The sequence below is a fragment of the Oncorhynchus masou genome, chromosome 6 (genome assembly GCF_036934945.1).
Source record: "Oncorhynchus masou masou isolate Uvic2021 chromosome 6, UVic_Omas_1.1, whole genome shotgun sequence".
Taxonomy (NCBI): domain Eukaryota; kingdom Metazoa; phylum Chordata; class Actinopteri; order Salmoniformes; family Salmonidae; genus Oncorhynchus; species Oncorhynchus masou.
The window spans coordinates 9,830,010-9,855,870 of NC_088217.1; the positions used below are offsets into that span (position 1 = coordinate 9,830,010).

The 25,861-nt window shown below is 45.4% G+C and overlaps 1 protein-coding gene across 5 annotated transcripts in view; it reads right to left on the reverse strand.

Annotated features, from left to right (window-relative positions):
• Nucleotides 1–25,237, reverse strand: part of dock3 (dedicator of cytokinesis 3) — a 442,683-nt gene extending 417,446 nt beyond the window's left edge. For all 5 annotated transcript variants that reach the window (XM_064967497.1, XM_064967500.1, XM_064967498.1 and 2 more), the window contains exon 1: nt 24,728–25,237. In XM_064967497.1, coding sequence (XP_064823569.1) covers nt 24,728–24,764 — 37 coding nt within the window. In that variant the 5' untranslated portion in view covers nt 24,765–25,237. The remainder of the gene's footprint in view (nt 1–24,727) is intronic.
• Between the last annotated feature and the right edge of the window lie 624 nt (nt 25,238–25,861).

Genomic DNA, 25,861 nt, shown 5'->3' on the forward strand with positions numbered 1-25,861 from the left:
GGCAGACAGCATGTGAACTATGGTGTTGTGAAGAGAAAGGATAGACAGATGGACAGACAGGCAGAAAGCATGTGAACTATGGTGTTGTGAAGAGAAAGGATAGACAGATGGACAGACAGGCAGACAGCATGTGAACTATGGTGTTGTAAAGAGAAAGGATAGACAGATGGACAGACAGACAGACAGCATGTGAACTATGGTGTTGTGAAGAGAAAGGATAGACAGATGGACAGACAGGCAGACAGCATGTGAACTATGGTGTTGTAAAGAGAAAGGATAGACAGATGGACAGACAGGCAGAAAGCATGTGAACTATGATGTTGTAAAGAGAAAGAATAGACAGATGGACAGACAGGCAGACAGCATGTGAACTATGGTGTTGTAAAGAGAAAGGATAGACAGATGGACAGACAGGCAGACAGCATGTGAACTATAGTGTTGTAAAGAGAAAGGATAGACAGATGGACAGACAGGCAGAAAGCATGTGAACTGTGGTGTTGTGAAGAGAAAGGATAGACAGATGGACAGACAGGCAGACAGCATGTGAACTGGAATGATATAAAGACCAGTCAGAGCAGCGTTTCTATAACAAGCATCTCTTTATAGCAGCATTGTTATTCTGCCAACAGCCTTGTTAAACTGGGACTCAGTTAAACTGTTAAAGCCTTGTTAAACTGGGACTCAGTTAAACTGTTAAAGCCTTGTTAAACTGGGACTCAGTTAAACTGTTAAAGCCTTGTTAAACTGGGACTCAGTTAAACTGTTAAAGCCTTGTTAAACTGGGACTCAGTTAAACTGTTAAAGCCTTGTTAAACTGGGACTCAGTTAAACTGTTAAAGCCTTGTTAAACTGGGACTCAGTTAAACTGTTAAAGCCTTGTTAAACTGGGACTCACGGAGCAACAGTGTGGTGACAGTACTGAACACTCTCCACCTGTAATAGGCCAATACTGATCTTTTATACGGACCTAGTAATGAGATTTGGATTTTGTACAACAAATCAAATCGACCATAAAGCAAAGCTTTTGATCTCAAATCAAGAAATAAGCTTGTTTGACGTGGGCACCGTCTGGGCTATGTACGACGACAAACAACAACCAAGACAACATGTTGTTTTTGTCACTTCTCGCTCCCTCTTGGAAGTTTTCGTTTGGCTAGATGACGGTTGTTATGGCGACGGCGGAAAGTCAAGGCCAGGGTTCCGCAGGCAGGCACCTTATTACCCCTCTTGTCACCATAACAACAACAGAACTCTCCATCAGAATGGTACTATAGTTAGAAACTCTTCATCTGGGCTACATCCTAAACGATACCCCATTTCTTATACCAGGGCCCATAGGGGGCCCATAGGGGGCCCATAGGGCTGTGGTCAAAAGTTGACATAACCTGGGTCTGTATTGAATATTACCCCACACATCTTCCACATCCACTCATTCAACAACACTGGTTGATTGTGCGACAGGATTCAGGAATGTGCCTAAATCCCACACAACCATGAAATGTATATACACTTTCCCACATGATACAAGACCAGCAGATGATGAGCAACTATTCCTAGCCCTGAACAGGAAAAGGAACCACTCAAATATTTCACCTCGCTCATCAACTCATCCCTGACCGCTGGCTACGTCCCTTCCGTCTTCAAGAGAGCGAGAGTTGCACCCCTTCTGAAGAAACCTACACTCGATCCCTCCGATGTCAACAACTACAGACCAGTATCCCTTCTTTCTTTTCTCTCCAAAACTCTTGAACGTGCCGTCCTTGGCCAGCTCTCCCTCTATCTCTCTCAGAATGACCTTCTTGATCCAAATCAGTCAGGTTTCAAGACTAGTCATTCAACTGAGACTGCTCTTCTCTGCATCACGGAGGCGCTCCGCACTGCTAAAGCTAACTCTCTCTCCTCTGCTCTCATCCTTCTAGACCTATCGGCTGCCTTCGATACTGTGAACCATCAGATCCTCCTCTCCACCCTCTCCGAGTTGGGCATCTCCGGCGCGGCCCACGCTTGGATTGCGTCCTACCTGACAGGTCGCTCCTACCAGGTGGCGTGGCGAGAATCTGTCTCCTCGCCACGCGCTCTCACCACTGGTGTCCCCCAGGGCTCTGTTCTAGGCCCTCTCCTATTCTCGCTATACACCAAGTCACTTGGCTCTGTCATAACCTCACATGGTCTCTCCTATCATTGCTATGCAGACGACACACAATTAATCTTCTCCTTTCCCCTTCTGATGACCAGGTGGCGAATCGCATCTCTGCATGTCTGGCAGACATATCAGTGTGGATGACGGATCACCACCTCAAGCTGAACCTCGGCAAGACGGAGCTGCTCTTCCTCCCGGGGAAGGACTGCCCGTTCCATGACCTCGCCATCACGGTTGACAACTCCATTGTGTCCTCCTCCCAGAGCGCTAAGAACCTTGGCGTGATCCTGGACAACACCCTGTCGTTCTCAACCAACATCATGGCGGTGGCCCGTTCCTGTAGGTTCATGCTCTACAACATCCGCAGAGTACGACCCTGCCTCACACAGGAAGCGGCGCAGGTCCTAATCCAGGCACTTGTCATCTCCCGTCTGGATTACTGCAACTCGCTGTTGGCTGGGCTCCCTGCCTGTGCCATTAAACCCCTACAACTCATCCAGAACGCCGCAGCCCGTCTGGTGTTCAACCTTCCCAAGTTCTCTCACGTCACCCCGCTCCTCCGCTCTCTCCACTGGCTTCCAGTTGAAGCTCGCATCCGCTACAAGACCATGGTGCTTGCCTACGGAGCTGTGAGGGGAACGGCACCGCAGTACCTCCAGGCTCTGATCAGGCCCTACACCCAAGCAAGGGCACTGCGTTCATCCACCTCTGGCCTGCTCGCCTCCCTACCATTGAGGAAGTACAGTTCCCGCTCAGCCCAGTCAAAACTGTTCGCTGCTCTGGCCCCCCAATGGTGGAACAAACTCCCTCACGACGCCAGGACAGCGGAGTCAATCACCACCTTCCGGAGACACCTGAAACCCCACCTCTTCAAGGAATACCTAGGATAGGATAAAGTAATCCTTCTCACCCCCCCTTAAATGATTTAGATGCACTATTGTAAAGTGGCTGTTCCACTGGATGTCAGAAGGTGAATTCACCAATTTGTAAGTCGCTCTGGATAAGAGCGTCTGCTAAATGACTTAAATGTAAATGTAAATGAGAGGAGAGAGAGGAGAGGAGAGGAGAGGAGAGGAGAGGAGAGGAGAGGAGAGGAGAGGAGAGAGAAGAGAGGAGGCCACAGAGAGATTGACTGACACATAGATCAACAACATAATAACTTGAATATGAGAGATAATCTGAGAGAACTTTAATAAACCATCAAAGCCTGGACTAAATTTCCAGTTGCTACTTTATTTCACAACGTTGGACACTGTTTATACAGCTCTCACATAGTCTGTCTCTTTCACTCACATGATCTTGCTCTCGCTCTCATATAGTCTGTCTCTCTCACATAGTCTCTCTCTCTCTCTCTCTCTCTCACATAGTCTCTCTCTCTCTCTCTCTCTCTCTCTCTCTCTCTCTCTCACATGATCTCGCTCTCATATAGTCTGTCTCTCTCACATAGTCTATCTCTCTCTCTCTCTAACAGTCTCTCTCTCTCATATAGTCTCTCTCTCTCTCTCTCTCTCTCTCTCTCTCTCTCTCTCTCTCTCTCTCTCTCTCTCTCTCTCTCTCTCTCTCTCTCTCTCTCTCTCTCTCTCTCTCTCTCTCTCTCTCTCTCTCTCTCTCTCTCTCTCTCTCTCTCTCTCTCTCTCTCTCTCTCTCTCTCTCTCTCTCTCTCTCTCTCTCTCTCTCTCTCTCTCTCTATTCAATTCAATTCAATGGGCTTTATTGGCATGGGTAACATGTGTTAACATTGCCAAAGCAAGTAAGGTAGATAATATATAAAGTGAAATAAACAATAAAAATTAACAGTAGACATCACACATACAGAAGTTGCAAAACTCTCTCTCTGTCTCTCTCTCTCTCTCCCTGTCTCTCTCCCTCTCTCTCTCTCTCCCTGTCTCTCTCTCTCTCTCTCTCTGTCTCTCTCTCTCTGTCTCTCTCTCTCTCTCTCTCTCCCCCTGTCTCTCTCTCTCTCTCTCTCTCTCTCCCCCTGTCTCTCTCTCTCTCTCCCTGTCTCTCTCTCTCCCTGTCTCTCTCTCTCTCCCTGTCTCTCTCTCTCCCTGTCTCTCTCTCTCTCCCTCCCTGTCTCTCTCTCTCTCTCCCTGTCTCTCTCTCTCTCTCTCTCTCTCCCTCTCTCTCTCCCTGTCTCTCTCTCTCTCTCTCTCTCTCTCTCTCTCTCTCTCTCTCTCTAGGCATCAACCTTCCTTCAGCAAGCAGCACTAGACACATCAAACAAAATATGATGTGCTGCGGCTTTTTAATATTTAAGGAAAATGTAGGATTTGCCGGGTGAAGAAACTAACTGATTAGGGGAAGGAAGTGTGTATATGTGTGTGCATGTGTGTGTGTGTGTGTGCATGCGTGTGTGTGTGTGCGTGTGTGTGTGTGCATGCGTGTGTGTGTGTGTGTGTGTGCGTGTGTGTGTGTGTGTGTGTGTGCATGTGTGTGTGTGTGCATGCGTGTGTGTGTGTGTGCGTGTGCGTGTGTGTGTGTGCATGCGTGTGTGTGTGTGCGTGTGTGTGTGTGCATGCTTGTGTGTGCATGCGTATGTGTGTGTGTGTATGTGTGTGTGTGTGGTCAGGGTTGGATAGATTACTTTCTAAATGTAATCTGTTACAGTTACTAGTTACCTGTTCCAAATTGTCGTCAGTAAAGTAATTTTGGATTACTCAAACTCAGTAACTTTGAACATCTGCTATCTGAGCAGCTAACCGATCGTTGCAGCTGTACATTGTCCATCGGTATATAGCCCAACCAATTTACCTAACTCATCCCCATACTGTTTATATTTTATTTACTTTTCAGCTCTTTTGCACACCAGTATCTCTACTTGCACATCATCATCTGCTCATTTATCACTCCAGTGTTAAACTGCTAAATTGTAATTATTCACTCCTATTGTAACGGCTTTCTTCTGTTGAAGGAGGAGCGGACCAAAATGCAGCGTGGTATTTTTGAGACATGTTTAATGAAGAACGAAAAAACACGAACAATACAAAAACAACAAACGGAACGTGAAAACCTAAACAGTCCTATCTGGTGAAGACACAGAGACAGGAACAATCACCCATGAAAACACTCAAAGAATATGGCTGCCTAAATATGGTTCCCAATCAGAGACAACGATAATCACCTGACTCTGATTGAGAACCGCCTCAGGCAGCCATAGACTATGCTATACACCCCACACAACCCCAAGACGAAACACACCACAAATAAACCCATGTCACACCCTGGCCTGACCCAATAAATGAAGATAAATATAATAAATATAGACCAGGGCGTGACACCTATGGCCTATTTATTGCCTACCTCCTCATGCCTTTTGCACACAATGTATATAGATTCTTTTTTTTCTACTGTGTTATTGACTTGTTAATTGTTTACTCCATGTGTAACTCTGTGTTGTTGTCTGTTCACACTGCTATGCTTTATCTTGGCCAGGTCGCAGTTGCAAATGAGAACTTGTTCTCAACTAGCCTACCTGGTGAAATAAAAAAATAAAAAATAAACATAATCTGATTACATTCAGTTCAAACAGGTGCCATTAATACAGGTAACGAGTGGAGGACAGAGGAGCCTCTTAAATAAGAAGTTACAGGTCTGTGAGAGCCAGAAATCTTGCTTGTTTGTAGGTGACCAAATACTTATTTTCCACCATAATTTGAAAATAAATTCATTAAAAATCCTACAATGTGATTTTCTGGATTTTTTTTCTCATTTTGTCTGTCATAGTTGAAGTGTACCTATGATGAAAATTACAGGCCTCTCTCATCATTTTAAGTGGGAGAACTTGCACAATTGGTGGCTGCCTAAATACTTTTTTGCCCCACTGTATGTGAGAATGCTGTTCATTAACTACAGCTCAGCATTCAACACATCCTCAAAGCTCATCAATAAGCTAAGGACCTTGGGACTAAACACCTCCCTCTGCAACTGGATCCTGGACTTCCTGACAGGCCGCCCCCATTCTCATCGATGGGGCTGCAGTGTAGCAGGTTGAGAGCTTCAAGTTCCTTGGTGTCCACATCACTTACAAACTTGAAGACGGCACAACAAAACCTACTCCCCCTCAGGAGACTGAAAAGACTTGGGTCCTCAGAACCTCAAAAGGCTCTACAGCTGCACCATCGAGAGGACTGGTTGCATCACTGCCTGGTATGTCAACTGTTCGGCCTCCGACCTCAAGGCACTACAGAGGGTAGTGCGTACGGCCCAGTACATCACCGGGGCCAAGCTTCCTCCATCCAGGACCTCTATACCAGGCGGTGTCAGAGGAAAGCCCTAAAAATTGTCGAAGACTCCAGCCACCCTAGTCATAGACTGTTCTCTCTACTACCGCACGGTAAGCGGTACCGGAGCGCCAAGTCTAGGTCCAAGATGCTACTAAACAGCTTCTACCCACAAGCCATAAGACTCCTGAACACCTAATCAAATGGCTACCCAGACTATTTGCATTGCCCCCCCCCCTCTTTACACCGCTGCTACTCTCTGTTGTTACCATCTATGCATAGTCACTTTAATAACTCTACCTACATATTATCTCAACTAACCTCCGTACATTGACTCTGTACCGGTACACCCTGTATATAGCCTCCGCACATTGACTCTGCACCGGTACCCCCTGTATATAGCCTCCACATTGACTCTGTACCGGTACCCCCCTGTATATAGCCTCCATATTGACTCTGTACCTGTACCCCCTGTATATAGCCTCCGCACATTGACTCTGTGCCGGTACCCCCCTGTATATAGCCTCCACATTGACTCTGTACCGGTACCCCCTGTATATAGCCTCCACATTGACTCTGTACTGGTACCCCCTGTATATAGCCTCCGCACATTGACTCTGTACCGGTACCCCCTGTATATAGCCTCCACATTGGCTCTGTACCGGTACCCCCCTGTATATAGCCTCCACATTGACTCTGTACCAGAACCCCCTGTATATAGCCTCCACATTGACTCTGCACCGGTACCCCCTGTATATAGCCTCCGCAAATTGACTCTGTACCTATACGTCCTGTACATATCCTCCACATTGACTCTGTACCGGTACCCCCCTGTATATAGCCTCCATATTGACTCTGTACCTGTACCCCCTGTATATAGCCTCCGCACATTGACTCTGTACCGGTACCCCCCTGTATATAGCCTCCACATTGACTATGTACCGGTACCCCTGTATATAGCCTCCACATTGACTCTGTACCGGTACCCCCTGTATATAGCCTCCGCACATTGACTCTGTACCGGTACCCCCTGTATATAGCCTCCGCAAATTGACTCTGGACCGGTACCCCCCTGTATATAGCCTCCACATTGACTCTGTACCGTAATACCCTGTATATAGCCTCCGCACATTGACTCTGCACCGGTACCCCCTGTATATAGCCTCCGCAAATTGACTCTGTACCGGTACCCCCTGTATATAGCCTCCGCACATTGACTCTGTACTGGTACCCCCTGTATATAGCCTCCGCACATTGACTCTGTACCGGTACCCCCTGTATATAGCCTCCGCAAATTGACTCTGGACCGGTACCCCCCTGTATATAGCCTCCACATTGACTCTGTACCGTAATACCCTGTATATAGCCTCCGCACATTGACTCTGCACCGGTACCCCCTGTATATAGCCTCCGCAAATTGACTCTGTACCGGTACCCCCTGTATATAGCCTCCGCAAATTGACTCTGTACCGGTACCCCCCTGTATATAGCCTCCACATTGACACTGTACCGGTACCCCCCCCTGTATATAGCCTCCACATTGACTCTGTACCTGTACCCCCTGTATATAGCCTCCACATTGACTCTGCACGGGTACCCCCTGTATATAGCCTCCACATTGACTCTGTACCTGTACCCACTGTATATAGCCTCCACATTGACTCTGTACCGGTACCACCTGTATATAGCCTCCGCACATTGACTCTGTACCGGTACCCCCTGTATATAGTCTCCACATTGACTCTGTACCGGTACCCCCTGTATATAGCCTCCACATTGACTCTGTACCGATAACCCCTGTATATAGTCTCCACATTGACTCTGTACCGGTACCCCCTGTATATAGCCTCCACATTGACTCTGTACCTATACCCCCTGTATATAGTCTCCACATTGACTCTGTACCGGTACCCCCTGTATATAGCCTCCACATTGACTCTGTACCTATACCCCCTGTATATATCCTCCACATTGACTCTGTACCTATACCCCCTGTATATATCCTCCACATTGACTCTGTACCTATACCCCCTGTATATAGCCTCCACATTGACTCTGTACCGGTACCCCCTGTATATAGCCTCCACATTGACTCTGTACCGGTACCCCCTGAATATAGTCTCCACATTGACTCTGTACCGGTACCCCCTGAATATAGCCTCCACATTGACTCTGTACCGGTACCCCCTGTATATAGCCTCCACATTGACTTTGTACCGGTACCCCCTGAATATAGTCTCCACATTGACTCTGTACCGGTACCCCCTGTATATAGCCTCCACATTGACTTTGTACCGGTACCCCCTGTATATAGCCTCCATATTGACTCTGTACCGGTACCCCCTGTATATAGCCTCCACATTGACTCTGTACTGGTACCCCCTGAATATAGCCTCCACATTGACTCTGTACCGGTACCCCCTGTATATAGTCTCGCTATTGTTATTTTACTGCTGCTCTTTAATTAGTTGTTACTTTTATTTTTCTTATCTGTTTTCTTTTCAAACTGCGTTGTTGGTTAGGGGCTCGTAAGCATTTCACTCTAAGATCTACACTTGTTGTATTCGGCGCATATAATCAATCCAATTTGATTTGATTCTTACACACGACCCAACGTGGTTCCCTGGATACAGCCCTTAGCCATAGAACTATGTTGACTATGCATAGATGATATACGACAAAACCCCAAGGAGCCTTATTGCTATTAGAAACGGGTAACCAATGTAACTAGAGCAGTAAAAATAAATGTTTTTATCATACCTGTCGTATACGCTCTGATATACTACGGCTGTCAGCCAATCAGCATTCAGGGCTCGAACCACCCAGTTTATATTGCAGGATAAATCAGTGTTAAAGTTTACATAGCTGGCCATATATGAATGTTACATTTTACTTTATGGGTTGGTTATGTAGGCTTATTCTAACCCATCGCTTTCTACTGCAATTAATAATACAATTAAATTATATATTTACATTAAAAACCAGTCTGTCACGGGTTTCTTCCTCTTCATCATCCTCATCCTCCTCTGAGGAGTAGTCGGAAGGGTCGGAGGACCAATGTGCAACATGAACAATATAACGACAAAATCTAACAGTCCTGAACGGTGAAGCAAAACACAGAACAGGAAATAATCAACCCACAACTCAAAGGGTGAAAACAGGCTGCCTAAATATGGTTCTCAATCAGGGACAACGATTGACAGCTGCCTCTGATTGAGAACCATACCAGGGTAGCCTAGTGGTTAGAGCGTTGGACTAGTAACCGGAAGGTTGAGAGTTCAAATCCCCGAGCTGACAAAGTACAAATCTGTCGTTCTGCCCCTGAACAGGCAGTTAACCCACTGTTCCCAGGCCGTCATTGAAAATAAGAATTTGTTCTTAACTGACTTGCCTGGTTAAATAAAGGTAAAAAAAATAAAAATACCAGGCCAAACACAGAAATCCCAACTCATAGAAAAACTAACATAGACAACCCACCCAACTCACACCCTGGCCATACTAAAACAAAAACAAAACAAAAGAACTAAGGTCAGAATGTGACACTATCACAATTCCAGTCATTCCAATATATGTTATACCCCTTGATCTTCAAGAATAAGACTTGGAAATATGGAAGTATAGATGAGCCACGTTTGTTTTGCCTGAGCATAACCCCAAAACTATGGACTTATTAAACAGCCCTTTTCTGTTGACTATAATTATTTTGTCATGGAGGACTGATTGGGCTCATTGATTAAATGCTGTGCTCATGGAATGGCATGCTTTGAGTCCTACTGTAAAGCGCCATTTACATGTGAAAAATGAATGCCGTATGCTGCATTTGCTGACCTTTTGCTGGTGACACATTGATATCTTGATAATACGCAGCTGTTTAAAGGGCAAATCCACAAATGAAACAGTAACAAAATGGCCCCAGCCTCTGTTTTGGTAAAAAGGTGAGGGATGGATCTGGAGAAATGTAACCACTCTTAGATTAATAGACAGAGCTGTGGATGCAAGGACCCACCATCCATGATATCAAAAGTATTGTTTTAACAACGTCAGGAGGCTATACCGTGTTCGTTTATATTTACAATGTTTACTAACATTGGTGTAAAACAAGCTTATATATGGGTTTCTCGTGGAGTGTGACAGTTAAACTAAGCTCATGAGGCATTTATAAGCCATATTCTTCAATAATCAATAGAGATAAATGTATAATTTACACTACCATTCAAAAGTTTGGGGTCACTTACAAATGTCCTTGTTTTTGAAAGAAAAGCATTTTTTTGTCCATTAAAATAACATCACATTGATCAGAAATACAGTGTAGACATTGTTAATGTTGTAAATTATTATTGTAGCTGGAAAGTGGCAGATTTTTTATGGAATATCTACATAGGCGTGCAGAGGCCCATTATCAGCATTTATCACTGCTATCACTGCTGTGGACCAATGGCATGTTGTGTTAGCAAATCCAAGTTTATAATTTTAAAAGGCTAATTGATAATAAGAAAACAATTTTGCAATTATGTTAGCACAGCTGAAAACTGTTATTCTGATTAAAGAAGCAATAAAACGGGCCTTCTTTAGACTAGTTGAGTATCTGGAGCATCAGCATTTGTGGGTTCGATTACAGGCTCAAAATGGCCAGAAACAGATACATTTCTTCTGGAACTCATCAGTCTATTCTTGTTCTAAGAAACGAAGGCTGTTCCATGCAAGAAATTGCCAAGAAGCTGAAGATCTCATACAACGCTGTGTACTACTCCCTTTATAGAACAGCGCAAACTGTCTCTAACCAGAATAGAAAGAGGAGTGGGAGGCCCCGGTGCACAGTGAAGAGTAAAGAGGTGACTCCGGTATGCTTTCTAGGCAGAGTTCCTCTGTCCAGTTTCTGTGTTATTTTGCCCATCTTAATCTTTTATTTTTATTGGCCAGTCTGAGATATGGCTTTTTCTTTGCAACTCTGACTAGAAGACCAGCATCCCAGAGTCGCCTCTTCACTGTTGACGTTGAGACTGATGTTTTGCTGCTAGTTGAGGACTTGTGAAGTGTCTGTTTCTCAAACTAGACACTCTAATGAACTTGTCCTCTTGCTCAGTTGTGCACCGAGGCCTCCCACTCCTCTTTCTATCAATTACCCTTTTATAATGATAAACTTGGATTAGTTTACACAACGTGCCATTGGAACACAGGAGTGATGGTTGCTGATAATGGGCCTCTGTACGCCTACGTAGATATTCCATTAAAAATCTGCCATTTCCAGCTACAATAGTCATTTACAACATTAACAATGTCTACACTGTATTTCTGATCAATTTGATATTGGGAGAAAAAAAATTAATGGGAAAATTTTTTGCTTTTCTTTAAAAAACAAGGACATTTGTAAGTGACCCCAACATTTTGAACAGTATGTATGTCCAAAAGTTGATATAGCAACTACAGATTGCGCCATTAAATCTGTTAAAAGTGTTTGAGCACGTGTCCATTAGGCCTATGGATCATTTATTTTTTTATCAGCTTGAATTCAATTTAGCAATATAAGCCCCACTTTTATTCCACAGGCTGGGATCCACACTCTGCAGGTGTTATTCCACAGGCTGGGATCCACACTCTGCAGGTGTTATTCCACAGGCTGGGATCCACACTCCGCAGGTGTTATTCCACAGGCTGGGATCCACACTCTGCAGGTGTTATTCCACAGGCTGGGATCCACACTCTGCAGCTGTTATTCCACAGGCTGGGATCCACACTCTGCAGGTGTTATTCCACAGGCTGGGATCCACACTCTGCAGCTGTTATTCCACAGACTGGGATCCACACTCTGCAGGTGTTATTCCACAGGCTGGGATCCACACTCTGCAGGTGTTATTCCACAGGCTGGGATCCACACTCCGCAGGTGTTATTCCACAGGCTGGGATCCACACTCTGCAGGTGTTATTCCACAGGCTGGGATCCACACTCTGCAGCTGTTATTCCACAGACTGGGATCCACACTCTGCAGGTGTTATTCCACAGGCTGGGATCCACACTCTGCAGGTGTTATTCCACAGGCTGGGATCCACACTCCGCAGGTGTTATTCCACAGGCTGGGATCCACACTCTGCAGGTGTTATTCCACAGGCTGGGATCCACACTCTGCAGGTGTTATTCCACAGGCTGGGATCCACACTCTGCAGGTGTTATTCCACAGGCTGGGATCCACACTCTGCAGCTGTTATTCCACAGACTGGAATCTCTGCAGGTGTTGCAAGAGCACATTTTCACTGGCTGTCCACTGGTTTAAAAAAAAAAAAGATTGATTGGCACAACAACCACAATCCATAAGATGCAAATAGCTAAATGAGAATGCAGCAGCGTGATTCACAGCAATGCGCTATGTAGATATCAATAATAAGTGATATCCATATCGCTGTAGATTACACCGCCCCTTTTATCCTTACCTCCAACTGTTTATTCAAGTTGGATAATATTATAATGCCGACAGAGGTCAAACCATTGGAAGACATAGCTTGGACTGTAGCCTACAAAAGCCTATTCCTGTTTAGCTCTATCATCAGAGATATTCAGCTAGTAACTGTTTAGCTCTGTTAGACAGCTAGTAACTGTTTAGCTCTATCATCAGAGATATTCAGCTAGTAACTGTTTAGCTCTATCATCAGAGATATTCAGCTAGTAACTGTTTAGCTCTGTTAGACAGCTAGTAACTGTTTAGCTCTATCATCAGAGATATTCAGCTAGTAACTGTTTAGCTCTGTTAGACAGCTAGTAACTGTTTAGCTCTATCATCAGAGATATTCAGCTAGTAACTGTTTAGCTCTGTTATACAGCTAGTAACTGTTTAGCTCTGTTATACAGCTAGTAAGTGTTTAGCTCTGTTATACAGCTAGTAACTGTTTAGCTCTATCATCAGAGATATACAGCTAGTAACTGTTTAGCTCTGTTATACAGCTAGTAACTGTTTAGCTCTGATATATAGCTAGTAACTGTTTAGCTCTGTTATACAGCTAGTAACTGTTTAGCTCTGATATATAGCTAGTAACTGTTTAGCTCTATCATCAGAGATATGCAGATAGTAACTGTATGCTTTTCATGATCTGTAAACCTCCCCTGATATATTATTAGATAAAGTGGTCTACAGGTAGGACCTAGAGAGTATTAGATAGAGTGGTCTACAGGTAGGACCTAGAGAGTATTAGATAGAGTGGTCTACAGGTAGGACCTAGAGAGTATTAGATAGAGTGGTCTACAGGTAGGGAGTACTAGACAGTATTAGATAGATTGGTCTACAGGTAGGGAGTACTAGACAGTATTAGATAGAGTGGTCAACAGGGAGGACCTAGAGAGTATTAGATAGAGTGGTCTACACCTTAACCTTCACGACTGAGATAACACTTTAACCTTCACGACTGAGATAACACCTTTACCTTCACCACTGAGATAACACCTTAACCTTCACGACTGAGAGAACACCTTAACCTTCACCACTGAGATAACACCTTAACCTTCACGACTGAGAGAGCACCTTAACCATCACAACTGAGATAACACACGCTCCAAGTGCATTCTCTGAGGACGTTCTTGTGAGGACGAGAGTGTGGAGAACACATAAAACATGACATTTACGATGCACCTCCCCCTATTGTATTACCTCACGGTGCTCCTCCCCCTATTGTATTACCTCACGATGCACCTCCCCCTATTGTATTACCTCACGATGCACCTCCCCCTATTGTATTACCTCACGATGCACCTCCCCCTATTGTATTACCTCACGATGCACCTCCCCCTATTGTATTACCTCATGATGCTCCTCCCCCTATTGTATTACCTCACGATGCACCTCCCCCTATTGTATTACCTCACGATGCACCTCCCCTATTGTATTACCTCACGATGCACCGCCCCCTATTGTATTACCTCACGATGCACCGCCCCCTTTTGTATTACCTCACGATGCTCCTCCCCCTATTGTATTACCTCATGATGCTCCTCCCCCTATTGTATTACCTCACAATGCACCGCCCCCTATTGTATTACCTCACGATGCTCCTTCCCCTATTGTATTACTATTTAGTTTCATTTAGTTACTATTTAGTTTCAGCTCAAATAATGGCCGCCACTGACTTTTTAAATGGCCGCCACTCACTTTTTAAATGGCCGCCACTGACTTCAAGAAAATGTGAGTCATATTTTACGTGGTTGCGTCATATTTTTAGAATACTTTTCATCAAAGCAGCCATTCGAATAGTGATCTCCGGGCTCTGTTTCACATACTTTGATTTGGACTCATAGTTCGAACCCTGCCGCGTTACAATTTGCGTCCTCAAAGCACAGTAGTATGCATTTTGAGAAACACTGTGTCTCTCTCTGTCAAGGTACGCGTAAAGGGCTGTAGGAAGTCAGGCGCAGGAGAGCAGATATTTGGTAGCAAAATGGAGCCTTTTATTTTTGGCGAACCAAAAGCACACGGCACAAATGAACACGAAATACGAACACGGGTTGAACATAACCCAGCGCAACCAGCCTAACGTGCGCATACATGCAAACAGATAACCAATACCACACAAAGACATGGAGAAAACAGAGGGTAAATACACAACACATAATCAGGGAAATGAGAACCAGGTGGGTGGAAAAACGAGACAAAACAAATGGAAAATGAAAAATGGATCGATCGGTGATGGCTAGAAGACCGGCGACGTCGACCGCCCAAACACCGCCCGAACGAGGAGAGGCATCGACTTCGGCAGAAGTCGTGACACTCTCTACTTGTATGGGTACATAACAAACGTGTTATTTCTGACATTCACCTTCACACACAGTAGCTTGTTTCACAGAATGGTTTCAGGTACTTTGAAAAGCTGATTATCCAGGATAATAGAATGTTAAAAGGGAGGAACAAACCGAACAAACTCTCCCCAGATACTGATGTAACATACGTGTATCGCAGCTATGATGGTAGCACCAAAGGGACTACACTGTAGCGGTATTATGCTCGGCAGCAGAGGTGACTTGTGCTTTTAGACAGCTGTGACACATTTCTAATGAGGGAATACAGTATGGCCCTGAGCAAGGGCCATACTGAGCTTTCACAACACATTACACGACACATGGGTGTGTAAAGAAAATTAAACTGTACAACCACAGCCAACCCCTTTATGGTCCGGATGCACTCTCACACACACACACACACACACTTACTCACTCACGCACACGCACACACACACGCACACACACAGACACACGCATGCACACACTCACTCACACATGCACTCTCACACACACACACTTACTCACTCACTCACGCACACGCACACGCACACGCACACACACACGCACACACACACGCATGCACACACTCACTCACACATGCACTCTCACACTCACTCACACATGCACTCTCACACTCACTCACACATGCACTCTCACACACACACACACACGCACATGCACACACACACACACACGCATGCACACACTCACTCACACATGCACTCTCACACACACACACACACACACACTCACTCACGCACACGCACACACACACGCACACACACACACACACAGACAGACAGACACACGCACGCACACTCACACGCACGTACACACTCACACATGCACACACAGTGCCCTGGGATAGACAGCTCATATAGCCAGCCTTGGTCATGCTTGGTTGAGCAAATAACAATTGGAAACACTAATTAGCCATTCTACTGGAACTGAATGATGTCAAGCCTTACTACAGTCAGACAGCTCATACAGCCAGCCTTACTACAGTCAGACAGCTCATACAGCCAGTCTTACTACAGTCAGACAGCTTATACAGCCAGTCTTACTACAGTCAGACAGCTCATACAGCCAGCCTTACTACGGTCAGACATCTCATACAGCCAGCCTTACTACAGTCAGACAGCTCATACAGCCAGTCTTACTACAGTCAGACAGCTTATACAGCCAGCCTTACTACGGTCAGACATCTCATACAGCCAGCCTTACTACAGTCAGACAGCTCATACAGCCAGCCTTACTACAGTCAGACAGCTCATACAGCCAGTCTTACTACAGTCAGACAGCTTATACAGCCAGTCTTACTACAGTCAGACAGCTCATACAGCCAGTCTTACTACAGTCAGACAGCTCATACAGCCAGTCTTACTACAGTCAGACAGCTTATACAGCCAGCCTTACTACGGTCAGACATCTCATACAGCCAGCCTTACTACAGTCAGACAGCTCATACAGCCAGTCTTACTACGGTCAGACAGCTTATACAGCCAGCCTTACTACAGTCAGACAGCTCATACAGCCAGCCTTACTACAGTCAGACAGCTTATACAGCCAGCCTTACTCCTCTCCTCCCCAAACCCTCCTCTCCTCCCTGACCCCTCATCATCTCCTCCCTGACCCCTCCTCCTCTCCTCCCTGACCCCTCATCATCTCCTCCCTGACCCCCCCTCCTCTCCTCCCTGACCCCTCATCATCTCCTCCCTGACCCCTCCTCCTCTCCTCCCTGACCCCTCATCATCTCCTCCCTGACTCCCCTCTCCTCCTCTCCTCCCTGACCCCTCATTATCTCCTCCCTGACCCCTCCTCCTCTCCTCCCTGACCCCTCCTCCTCTCCTCCCTGACCCCTCATTATCTCCTCCCTGACTCCCCTCTCCTCCTCTCCTCCCTGACCCCTCCTCCTCTCCTCCCTGACCCCTCCTCCTCTCCTCCCTGACCCCTCATTATCTCCTCCCTGACTCCCCTCTCCTCATCTCCTCCCTGACTCCCCTCTCCTCCCCTCCTCCCCTCCCTTCCTCTCCTCCCTGACACCTCCTCTCCTCCCTGACCCCTCATCTCCTCCCTGACTCCCCTCCCCTCATCTCCTCCCCTCCCCTCCTCTCCTCCCTGACCCCTCCTCTCCTCTTCACGTCTTCATCCTGTTCATGCCTCTCCACACATTTAGGCACACACACACATTCAAGAACACGCACACAGACACACACATACACATTCAAGCACACACACGCCCACACACATACACATGTGCACATGCAGACACACAAACGCACACATGCAAACACACACACGCAAACACATACACACTCCATGGAACAATGCTGAATATCTACAGGCTCCTTTTAGTACATTATGAGAGTCTCTGTACTAACCATCCCCAATACAGACTAAATGAGGGGACATCAGATGTTATCAGATGAATAGAATAGAACATAATAGAACAGAATAGACTGAAATACAACAGAATAGAATAGAACAGAATAGAACAGAATAGACTGAAATACAACAGAATAGAATAGAACAGAATAGAATAGAACAGAATAGAATGGAATACTTTATTTTTCCCAGTCAACAGTGCTGGTTTATAGTCACATGTATTCTGCAAACGTTTGCACAACAGTAGAGCAACATAGCATTTTAACTGTCCTCTACTGAGCATATGGTTGTAACCAATATATGGCCTTCCTCTCTGTCTCAGGCAAGTCTTTTGCTGGGTGGTGGGAACAGTGTTTGCTGGTCTGTCTGGCTAAAGGGCCAGAGGGCTGGAACTGCATTCAGAGAGCCATTCCCTTACAAAGAGACATTCATTCTGTGTTTTCAATGCTCAGCCAGAATCTCTGGCAGACCCTTTGGAGAGCGTCCATGAGTTATACCACACCGCTCGCTGAGTCTCTCTCTCTCTCTCTCTCTCTCTCTCTCTCTCTCTCCCCCCCTCTCTCTCTCTCTCTCTCTCTCTCTCTCCCTCCCCCTCTCTCCCACTCTCTCTCCCCCCCTCTCTCTCTCTCTCTCTCTCTCCCCCTCTCTCTCCCCTCTCTCTCTCTCTCCCTCTCTCTCTCGCCCCCTTTCTCTCTCTCTCTCTCCCTCTCTCTCCCTCCCTCCCTCCCTCCCTATGAAAGATGTGGTTTTGTTGGGTTTGTTTCTGCTTTATAGATTGTGATGGTCTGTGTATTAATAATACAATGTGGTACGAAGCTTCCAAGACAAGCTGATACTCTGCTGCCATGAATTGGACTTGCTAAGCAGGCTGTTGTCAGCAAAGCAGTATTTTTTTCCCCAGCTCAATGGCTTCGCATTCCCATGGTCTGTCAGTTTGGGACAGAGAAGACGCTCCTATCTGTCTACATGGAGGTCTAGCTTACACTCTTAATCCATATTGTAACCATTAATAAATCAATACTATCATTAGTGACCTATGACCCTGGATTGTAGCAGCTACAGCTCCAATCCAGCTACTGTATGTCAGCAGCTCAGGATCAATACTGTCAGCTGTTTGGTCACAGTTGGCATACTGGCCCCTCTAGAAAGATGTGTTGTACACTAGAATATATTTGAATAGAATAGAATAGCATTCACATTTGGGAAGTCCTATCGCACGAGACACACCACATCATTTCAACGTGGAGTATTGGGTAATATTTGGTAGATACGCCGTCGATCAATGAGATTCCAAACTAATTTCAGCCACTCTAAAAAGACAGCCAAAGGTTAGTTGAATGTGTTATCGCTACGCTTTCAACCATCCATTTCAACCATCTAAAAGCACAAACCAAATTCCAAAGGAAAATCAATGTCAGAATTTTTGGTTGGTTGTCACTTACATGTATTATCACTGTGATTTCAACCATTTTAAAAGCACAGCAAAGTTCAAAATGGGAATACTTTGGGAATACTTAATAGTCCCTTTCTCCCTCCCCTCCCAGACGACCTGAGCCCTGGGACCTCAGGACTACCTGGCCTGATGACTCCTTGCTGTCCCCAGTCCACCTGGTTATGCTGCTGCTCCAGGTTCAACTGTTCTGCTTGCGTCTATGGGACCCACCCGTTTACCGGACGTGCTACCTGTCCCAGACCTGCTGTTTCCCTCTCCCTCTCTCTCTCTCTCTCTCTCTCTCGACCTCTGAATGCTCGGCTATGAAAAGCCAACTGATGTTTATTTTTGAGGTACTGACCTGTTTCACCCTCTACAACCACTGTGATTATTCTTTGACCCTGCTGGTCATCTATTACCATTTGAACATCTTGAAGAACAATCTGGCCTTAATTAATGGCCATGTTCTGTTATAATCTCCACCCGGCACAGCCAGGAGAGGACTGGCCACCCCTCATAGACTGGTTCCTCTCTAGGTTTCTTCCTAGGTTCTGGCCTTTCTAGGGAGTTTTTCCTAGCCACCGTGCTTCTACACCTGCATTGCTTGCGGTTTGGGGTTTTAGGCTGGGTTTCTGTACAGCACTTTGAGACCTCAGCTGATGTAAGAAGGGCTTTATAAATACATTGGATTTGATTTGATTTTGATTCAACTACATGGTGCAAGTGAGCAAATGCGTTTTTAGATTCTGTGCAGATGATTACAACAATTGTGACGATTTCCACAGACCTGCAACCCTGAACATACAGGCTTTCCATGATTACATAAGAAGACATTTATTGTTCCAGTAACCTCGGCAACCTTAAATAAATACTGTTACATTAGTGTATTTATTGTTCCAGTAACCTCGGTAACCTAAAAGGTTAAAAAAATACTGTTACATTAGTGTATTTATTGTTCCAGTAACCTCGGTAACCTTAAATAAATACTGTTACATTAGTGTATTTATTGTTCCAGTAACCTCGGTAACCTAAAATAAATACTGTTACATTAGTGTATTTATTGTTCCAGTAACCTCGGTAACCTAAAAGGTTAAATAAATACTGTTACATTAGTGTATTTATTGTTCCAGTAACCTCGGCAACCTTAAATAAATACTGTTACATTAGTGTATTTATTGTTCCAGTAACCTCGGTAACCTCAGTAACCTAAAAGGTTAAATAAATACTGTTACATTAGTGTATTTATTGTTCCAGTAACCTCGGTAACCTAAAAGGTTAAATAAATACTGTTACCTGCCCCCCCTACACTGTTACAGTCTTACAAAAGTAATATTGAATTGTGTACAGTACAATAGGCCTAGTGCTTCCAGCTCTGGTTGATTTAAAAGGTAATGATATTGAGTGATGTTGAATTGTGTTTGGTTGTCGACGCAACCAAATATCAACAATTGAAGGAGATGCATCTTCTGATTGGATAGTTCCATCTGAGCCACTGGCTTAATGCCATTCTGTATCTTTCATTTTTGGTTGAGCTGAAGACATGAATCTATCTTGTCGACAAGTTGTTTATTATTTTTGTTTATTATGGCTATTTACCATAATACAAAAGTATCAACTTCTGCAGGAGAAGTCCACTAGGCTACCTGCCCCCCCTACACTCTAACCACTAGGCTACCTGCCCCCCCAACACTCTAACCACTAGGCTACCTGCCCCCCCTACACTCTAACCACTAGGCTACCTGCCCCCCCTACACTCTAACCACTAGGCTACCTGCCCCCCCTACACTCTAACCACTAGGCTACCTGCCCCCTACACTCTAACCACTAGGCTACCTGCCCCCCTACACTCTAACCACTAGGCTACCTGCCCCCTTACACTCTAACCACTAGGCTACCTGCCCCCTTACACCCTAACCACTAGGCTACCTGCCCCCCTACACTCTAACCACTAGGCTACCTGCCCCCCTACACTCTAACCACTAGGCTACCTGCCCCCCTACACTCTAACCACTAGGCTACCTGCCCTCCCTACACTCTAACCACTAGGCTACCTGCCCCCCTACACTCTAACCACTAGGCTACATGCCCCCCCTACACTCTAACCACTAGACTACCTGCCCCCCTACACTCTAACCACTAGGCATCCTGCCCCCCTACACTCTAACCACTAGGCTACCTGCCCCCCCTACACTCTAACCACTAGGCTACCTGCCCCCCCTACACTCTAACCTATTGGCTACCTGCCCCCTACACTCTAACCACTAAGCTACCTGTCCCCCCTACACTCTAAACGCCAGGATACATGCACCCCCTACACTCTAACCACTAGGCTACCTGCCGCCCCTACACTGTAACCACTAGGCTACCTGCCCCCTACACTCTAACCACTAGGCATCCTGCCCCCCTACACTCTAACCACTAGGCTACCTGCCCCCCTACACTCTAACCCATTGGCTACCTGCCCCCCTACACTCTAACCACTAGGCTACCTGCCCCCCCCTACACTCTAACCTATTGGCTACCTGCCCCCCCTACACTCTATCCACTAGGCTACCCGCCACCCAAATTTATAGATTGCATTTGAAATCAACCAAAGTGGAAAAGGCCTATATTATATGTATTGTCTATTTTTAGTTGAATCCTGCGCTGAATTTAAACAATAGCTGTTGATGATTTCCCAAATGCTATAGGCCTAAATATCATCATTGTTGATGACCAAACGTATGTGAACACCTGCTAGTCAAACATCTCATTCCAAACTCATGGGCAACAATATAGAGTTGGTCCCCCCTTTGCTGCTATAACAGCCTCCACTCTTCTGTGAAGGCTCTCCGCTAGATGTTGGAAAATTGTTGCAGGGACTTGCTTCCATTCAGCCACAAGAGCATTAGTGAGATTGGGCAGTGATTTTGGGCGATTAGGTCTGGCTCGCAGTCGGCATTCCAATTTATTCCAAAGCTGTTCGATGGGATCGAGGTCTCTTTACAGGCCAGTCAAGTTCTCGCTTGGTGCACAGGGGCATTGTCATGCTGAAACAGGATAGTGACTTTCCCAAACTGTTGCTACAAAGTTGGAAGCACAGAATTGTCTAGAATGTCATTCAAATCAAATGTATTTATAAAGCCCTTCTTACATAAGCTGATATCTCAAAGTGCTGTACAAAAACCCAGCCTAAAACCCCAAACAGCAAGCAATGCAGATGAAGAAGCACGTCTGTGGCATTGTATGCTGTAGTGATAAGATTTCCCTTCACTGGAACTAAGGGGCCCGAACATGCAAAACAGCCCCAGACCATTATTCCTCCTCCACCAAACTTTACAGTTAGCACTATGCATTGGGACAGGTAGCGTTCTCCTGGCATTCGCCAAACCCGTTGGACTGCCAGATGGCGAAGCGTGATTCATCCCTCCAGAGAACGCGTTTCCACTATTCCTGAGTCAAATGGCGGTGAGCTTTACACCACTCCAGCCGACACTTGGCATTGCTCATGATGATTTTAGGCTTGTGTGCCTGTGGAAACCCATTTCATGAAGCCCCAGACGAACAGTTATTGTGCTGATGTTGCTTCCAGAGGCAGTTTGGAACTCGGTATGTGAGTGTTTCAAACGAAGACATATGATTTTTACGCGCTACGCACTTCAGCACTCACGGTCCCGTTCTGTGAGCTTGTGTGTCACCTACCGTTTCGTAGCTGAGCCGATGTTGCTCCTCAGCGATTACACATTCACGACAACAGCACTCACAGTTGACTGGGGCAGCTCAAGCAGGGCAGACATTTGACAAACGGACTTATTTGAAAGGTGGCATCCTATGACGGTGCCACGTTGAAAGTCTGAGCTCTTTAGTAAGGCCATTCTACTGCCAATGTTTGTCTATGGAGATTGCATGGCTGTGTGCTCGATTTTATACACCTGTCAGCAACGGATGTGGCTGAAATAGAATCCACTCATTTAAAGGGGTATCCACGTATAAACAGTCTATCATTTATAAATCATGGCTACATTTCATTTGCTCTGTACCCTTTGAAATGACTTGATAGCGACAGAAACATCTATTTAAGTAAAGATTTTTCAACAATCATTCTCACGATAGCACATTGGTAATAGTAAATATCAGAGCTTGGCTGGTCTTGGTAAAACCAAGGATGGGACAGAGAAGGGATAGCTGTAGAAGGATCAACTCTCCAGTAGGAGGTGCTGTAGAAGGATCAACTCTCCAATAGGAGGTGCTGTAGAGAGATCAACTCTCCAGTAGGAGGTGCTGTAGAAGGATCAACTCTCCAGTAGGAGGTGCTGTAGAAGGATCAACTCTCCAGTAGGAGGTGCTGTAGAAGGATCAACTCTCCAGTAGGAGGTGCTGGAGATACTGTGTGCTGTAGATCAACTCTCCAGTAGGAGGTGCTGTAGATAGATCAACTCTCCAGTAGGAGGTGCTGTAGGTAGATCAACTCTCCAGTAGGAGGTGCTGTAGATAGATCAACTCTCCAGTAGGAGGTGCTGTAGATAGATCAACTCTCCAGTAGGAGGTGCTGTAGGTAGATCAACTCTCCAGTAGGAGGTGCTGTAGATAGATCAACTCTCCAGTAGGAGGTGCTGTAGATAGATCAACTCTCCAGTAGGAGGTGCTGTAGATAGATCAATTCTCCAGTAGGAGGTGCTGTAGATACTGTGTGCTGTAGATCATCTCTCCAGTAGGAGGTGCTGTAGATACTGTGTGCTGTAGATCAACTCTCCAGTAGGAGGTGCTGTAGATAGATCAACTCTCCAGTAGGAGGTGCTGTAAATAGATCAACTCTCCAGTAGGAGGTGCTTGTAAATAGATCAACTTTCCAGTCGGAGGTGCTGTAGATAGATCAACTCTCCAGTAGGAGGTGCTGTAAATAGATCAACTCTCCAGTAGGAGGTGCTGTAGAAGGATCAACTCTCCAGTAGGAGGTGCTGTAGATAGATCAACTCTCCAGTAGGAGGTGCTGTAGATAGATCAATTCTCCAGTAGGAGGTGCTGTAGATAGATCAATTCTCCAGTAGGAGGTGCTGTAAATAGATCAACTCTCTAGTAGAAGGTGCTGCCCAGCCTGTTGTTGTTTTTTTCTTCTTCATATAATGGATATTATGTTTAAAGATCTGACGTCAAAGGTACAAATTCAACATATTTTATACAAGGTTTGTTTATGTTAAACATTGGTTACCAAGGTGGCATAATCATGTGGGTGAAATCTTACCCTCAAAACAACAGTTTAAGTTTATGACTATTTTCATATGCAATGGATTTTTCCACATAGATTCCACGTCACAATACGTCGACAAAAGTTATTTGATTCGATAACGTTGAAGTAACCAGTTTGATCTCCCCTATCCATTGAGCTGGACATCACACCTGTTGTGGTTGGCTGTGTGTTTTCTTGTCGCCCTCTATTGGAGATGAACCAGTAGTTTTGATTACGTGACATACAGATCATTAAAACAATGACATCACGAAGTCCAACATGCCCAACTTGTGTGTTGTTAATTAAAAACGGAATAGCCTTTTGCAATGTCGAAAGGCTTCTATAGATGCGAGATAACGTGATGGTTTTTGGATTGGAAAAAGGTGCAGAAATGTCAACGCGTTTGGAGCTCCCATCACCAATAGCGTACTTACATAGGTTGTGTATATATATATTCCAGTATTGAACCGCCAGTCATTTCTTGAGAATAAGGGGAATGACAGTCTCATTGAATATATATATATCATTATAGGCCTGAATAAAGCCTATTTTTAACAATAAAACAAACTGAATTGAATCAACTCACCAACTCCGATTTTCTCCTCTTCCGTCGGGGTCCACATGATCCTGGTGAAATTCCCGGTAAATCAAGCCCGGTTCTGCCGTTATCATGGAAAAAGGGGACCACGAAAAGTTGTTTAAACAGCTCAGATCCACGGAAATATATCACTGCAAATAAAATAAAACCAAAGTGGAATGTGCGTTCATATTTCGACTCTCAAACGAAGCATTTTCTCTTCCGGTCCTTAGTGCATCTTCTTGCTGTCTGTCATACAACAACGTTCACTCAGTCTATCGCAATCAGTGCTCGGTTAATATCCTATTCGTAGCCTGAGCCCTGGCTGAGGCTGCCTCGTCACTTCTGGTTGATCCCTTCAACCAACTCTATCAATGCAGCCGCAGCATCTCGCACCGTCCACTGCCAGAAGCCAGAATGGAGAAAGCTGTTATTTATTTATTTCGACCAGCGCACAGCACAGCAGTCTCGTCTTCTGTCTGAATACCGCTGTCTGTCAGTCACAAACTCGTTTTTGAGTCGGATGAATTCATAAAACAAGCTTTGAAATGATCATATGTCGCTATGGAATAGCAAATCGACCATTCCAAGACCCCCGAGAGTGAATGTCGCAACGGAGAGAGCGAGAAAGAGAGATGTCCAGTTGTTTACGATGAAACTGGAGAGTGTGTGAACGGGATACTCAAATAGCATGCAGTCACCACTGCGCCATCTTTAGGCTCTTCAAGTGCTAGCACATGACGCAAATGGCCAAATAGTCTGTCTATCCTTCGATGGGACACAGATGGGACAGAGAGCCAGTTGTTTGGTTTGGGATGTGTTTTATCGGGTTATTTTTGGCAGTTTCTCTCTCTCTCTCTCTCTCTCTCTCTTTGGTGGTGTGTCTCTGTGTGTGTGTGTGTGTGTGTGTGTGTGTGTGTGTGTGTGTGTGTGTGTGTGTGTGTGTGTGTGTAAAAGAGATTGAGGTGTCAGCTAATGCTCCCCAAGGTGACTTCTTTACAAATTAGTCCCTATCTCTTCTTAGACTCACCCCCCTTCTCTTCACACACACACACACACACACACACACACAGTTAGAAAGCAACAGTGCGTGGGAAAAGTGAAACAGCTGAATCAATCAAAGTGGACTAAATGGTTACTGAG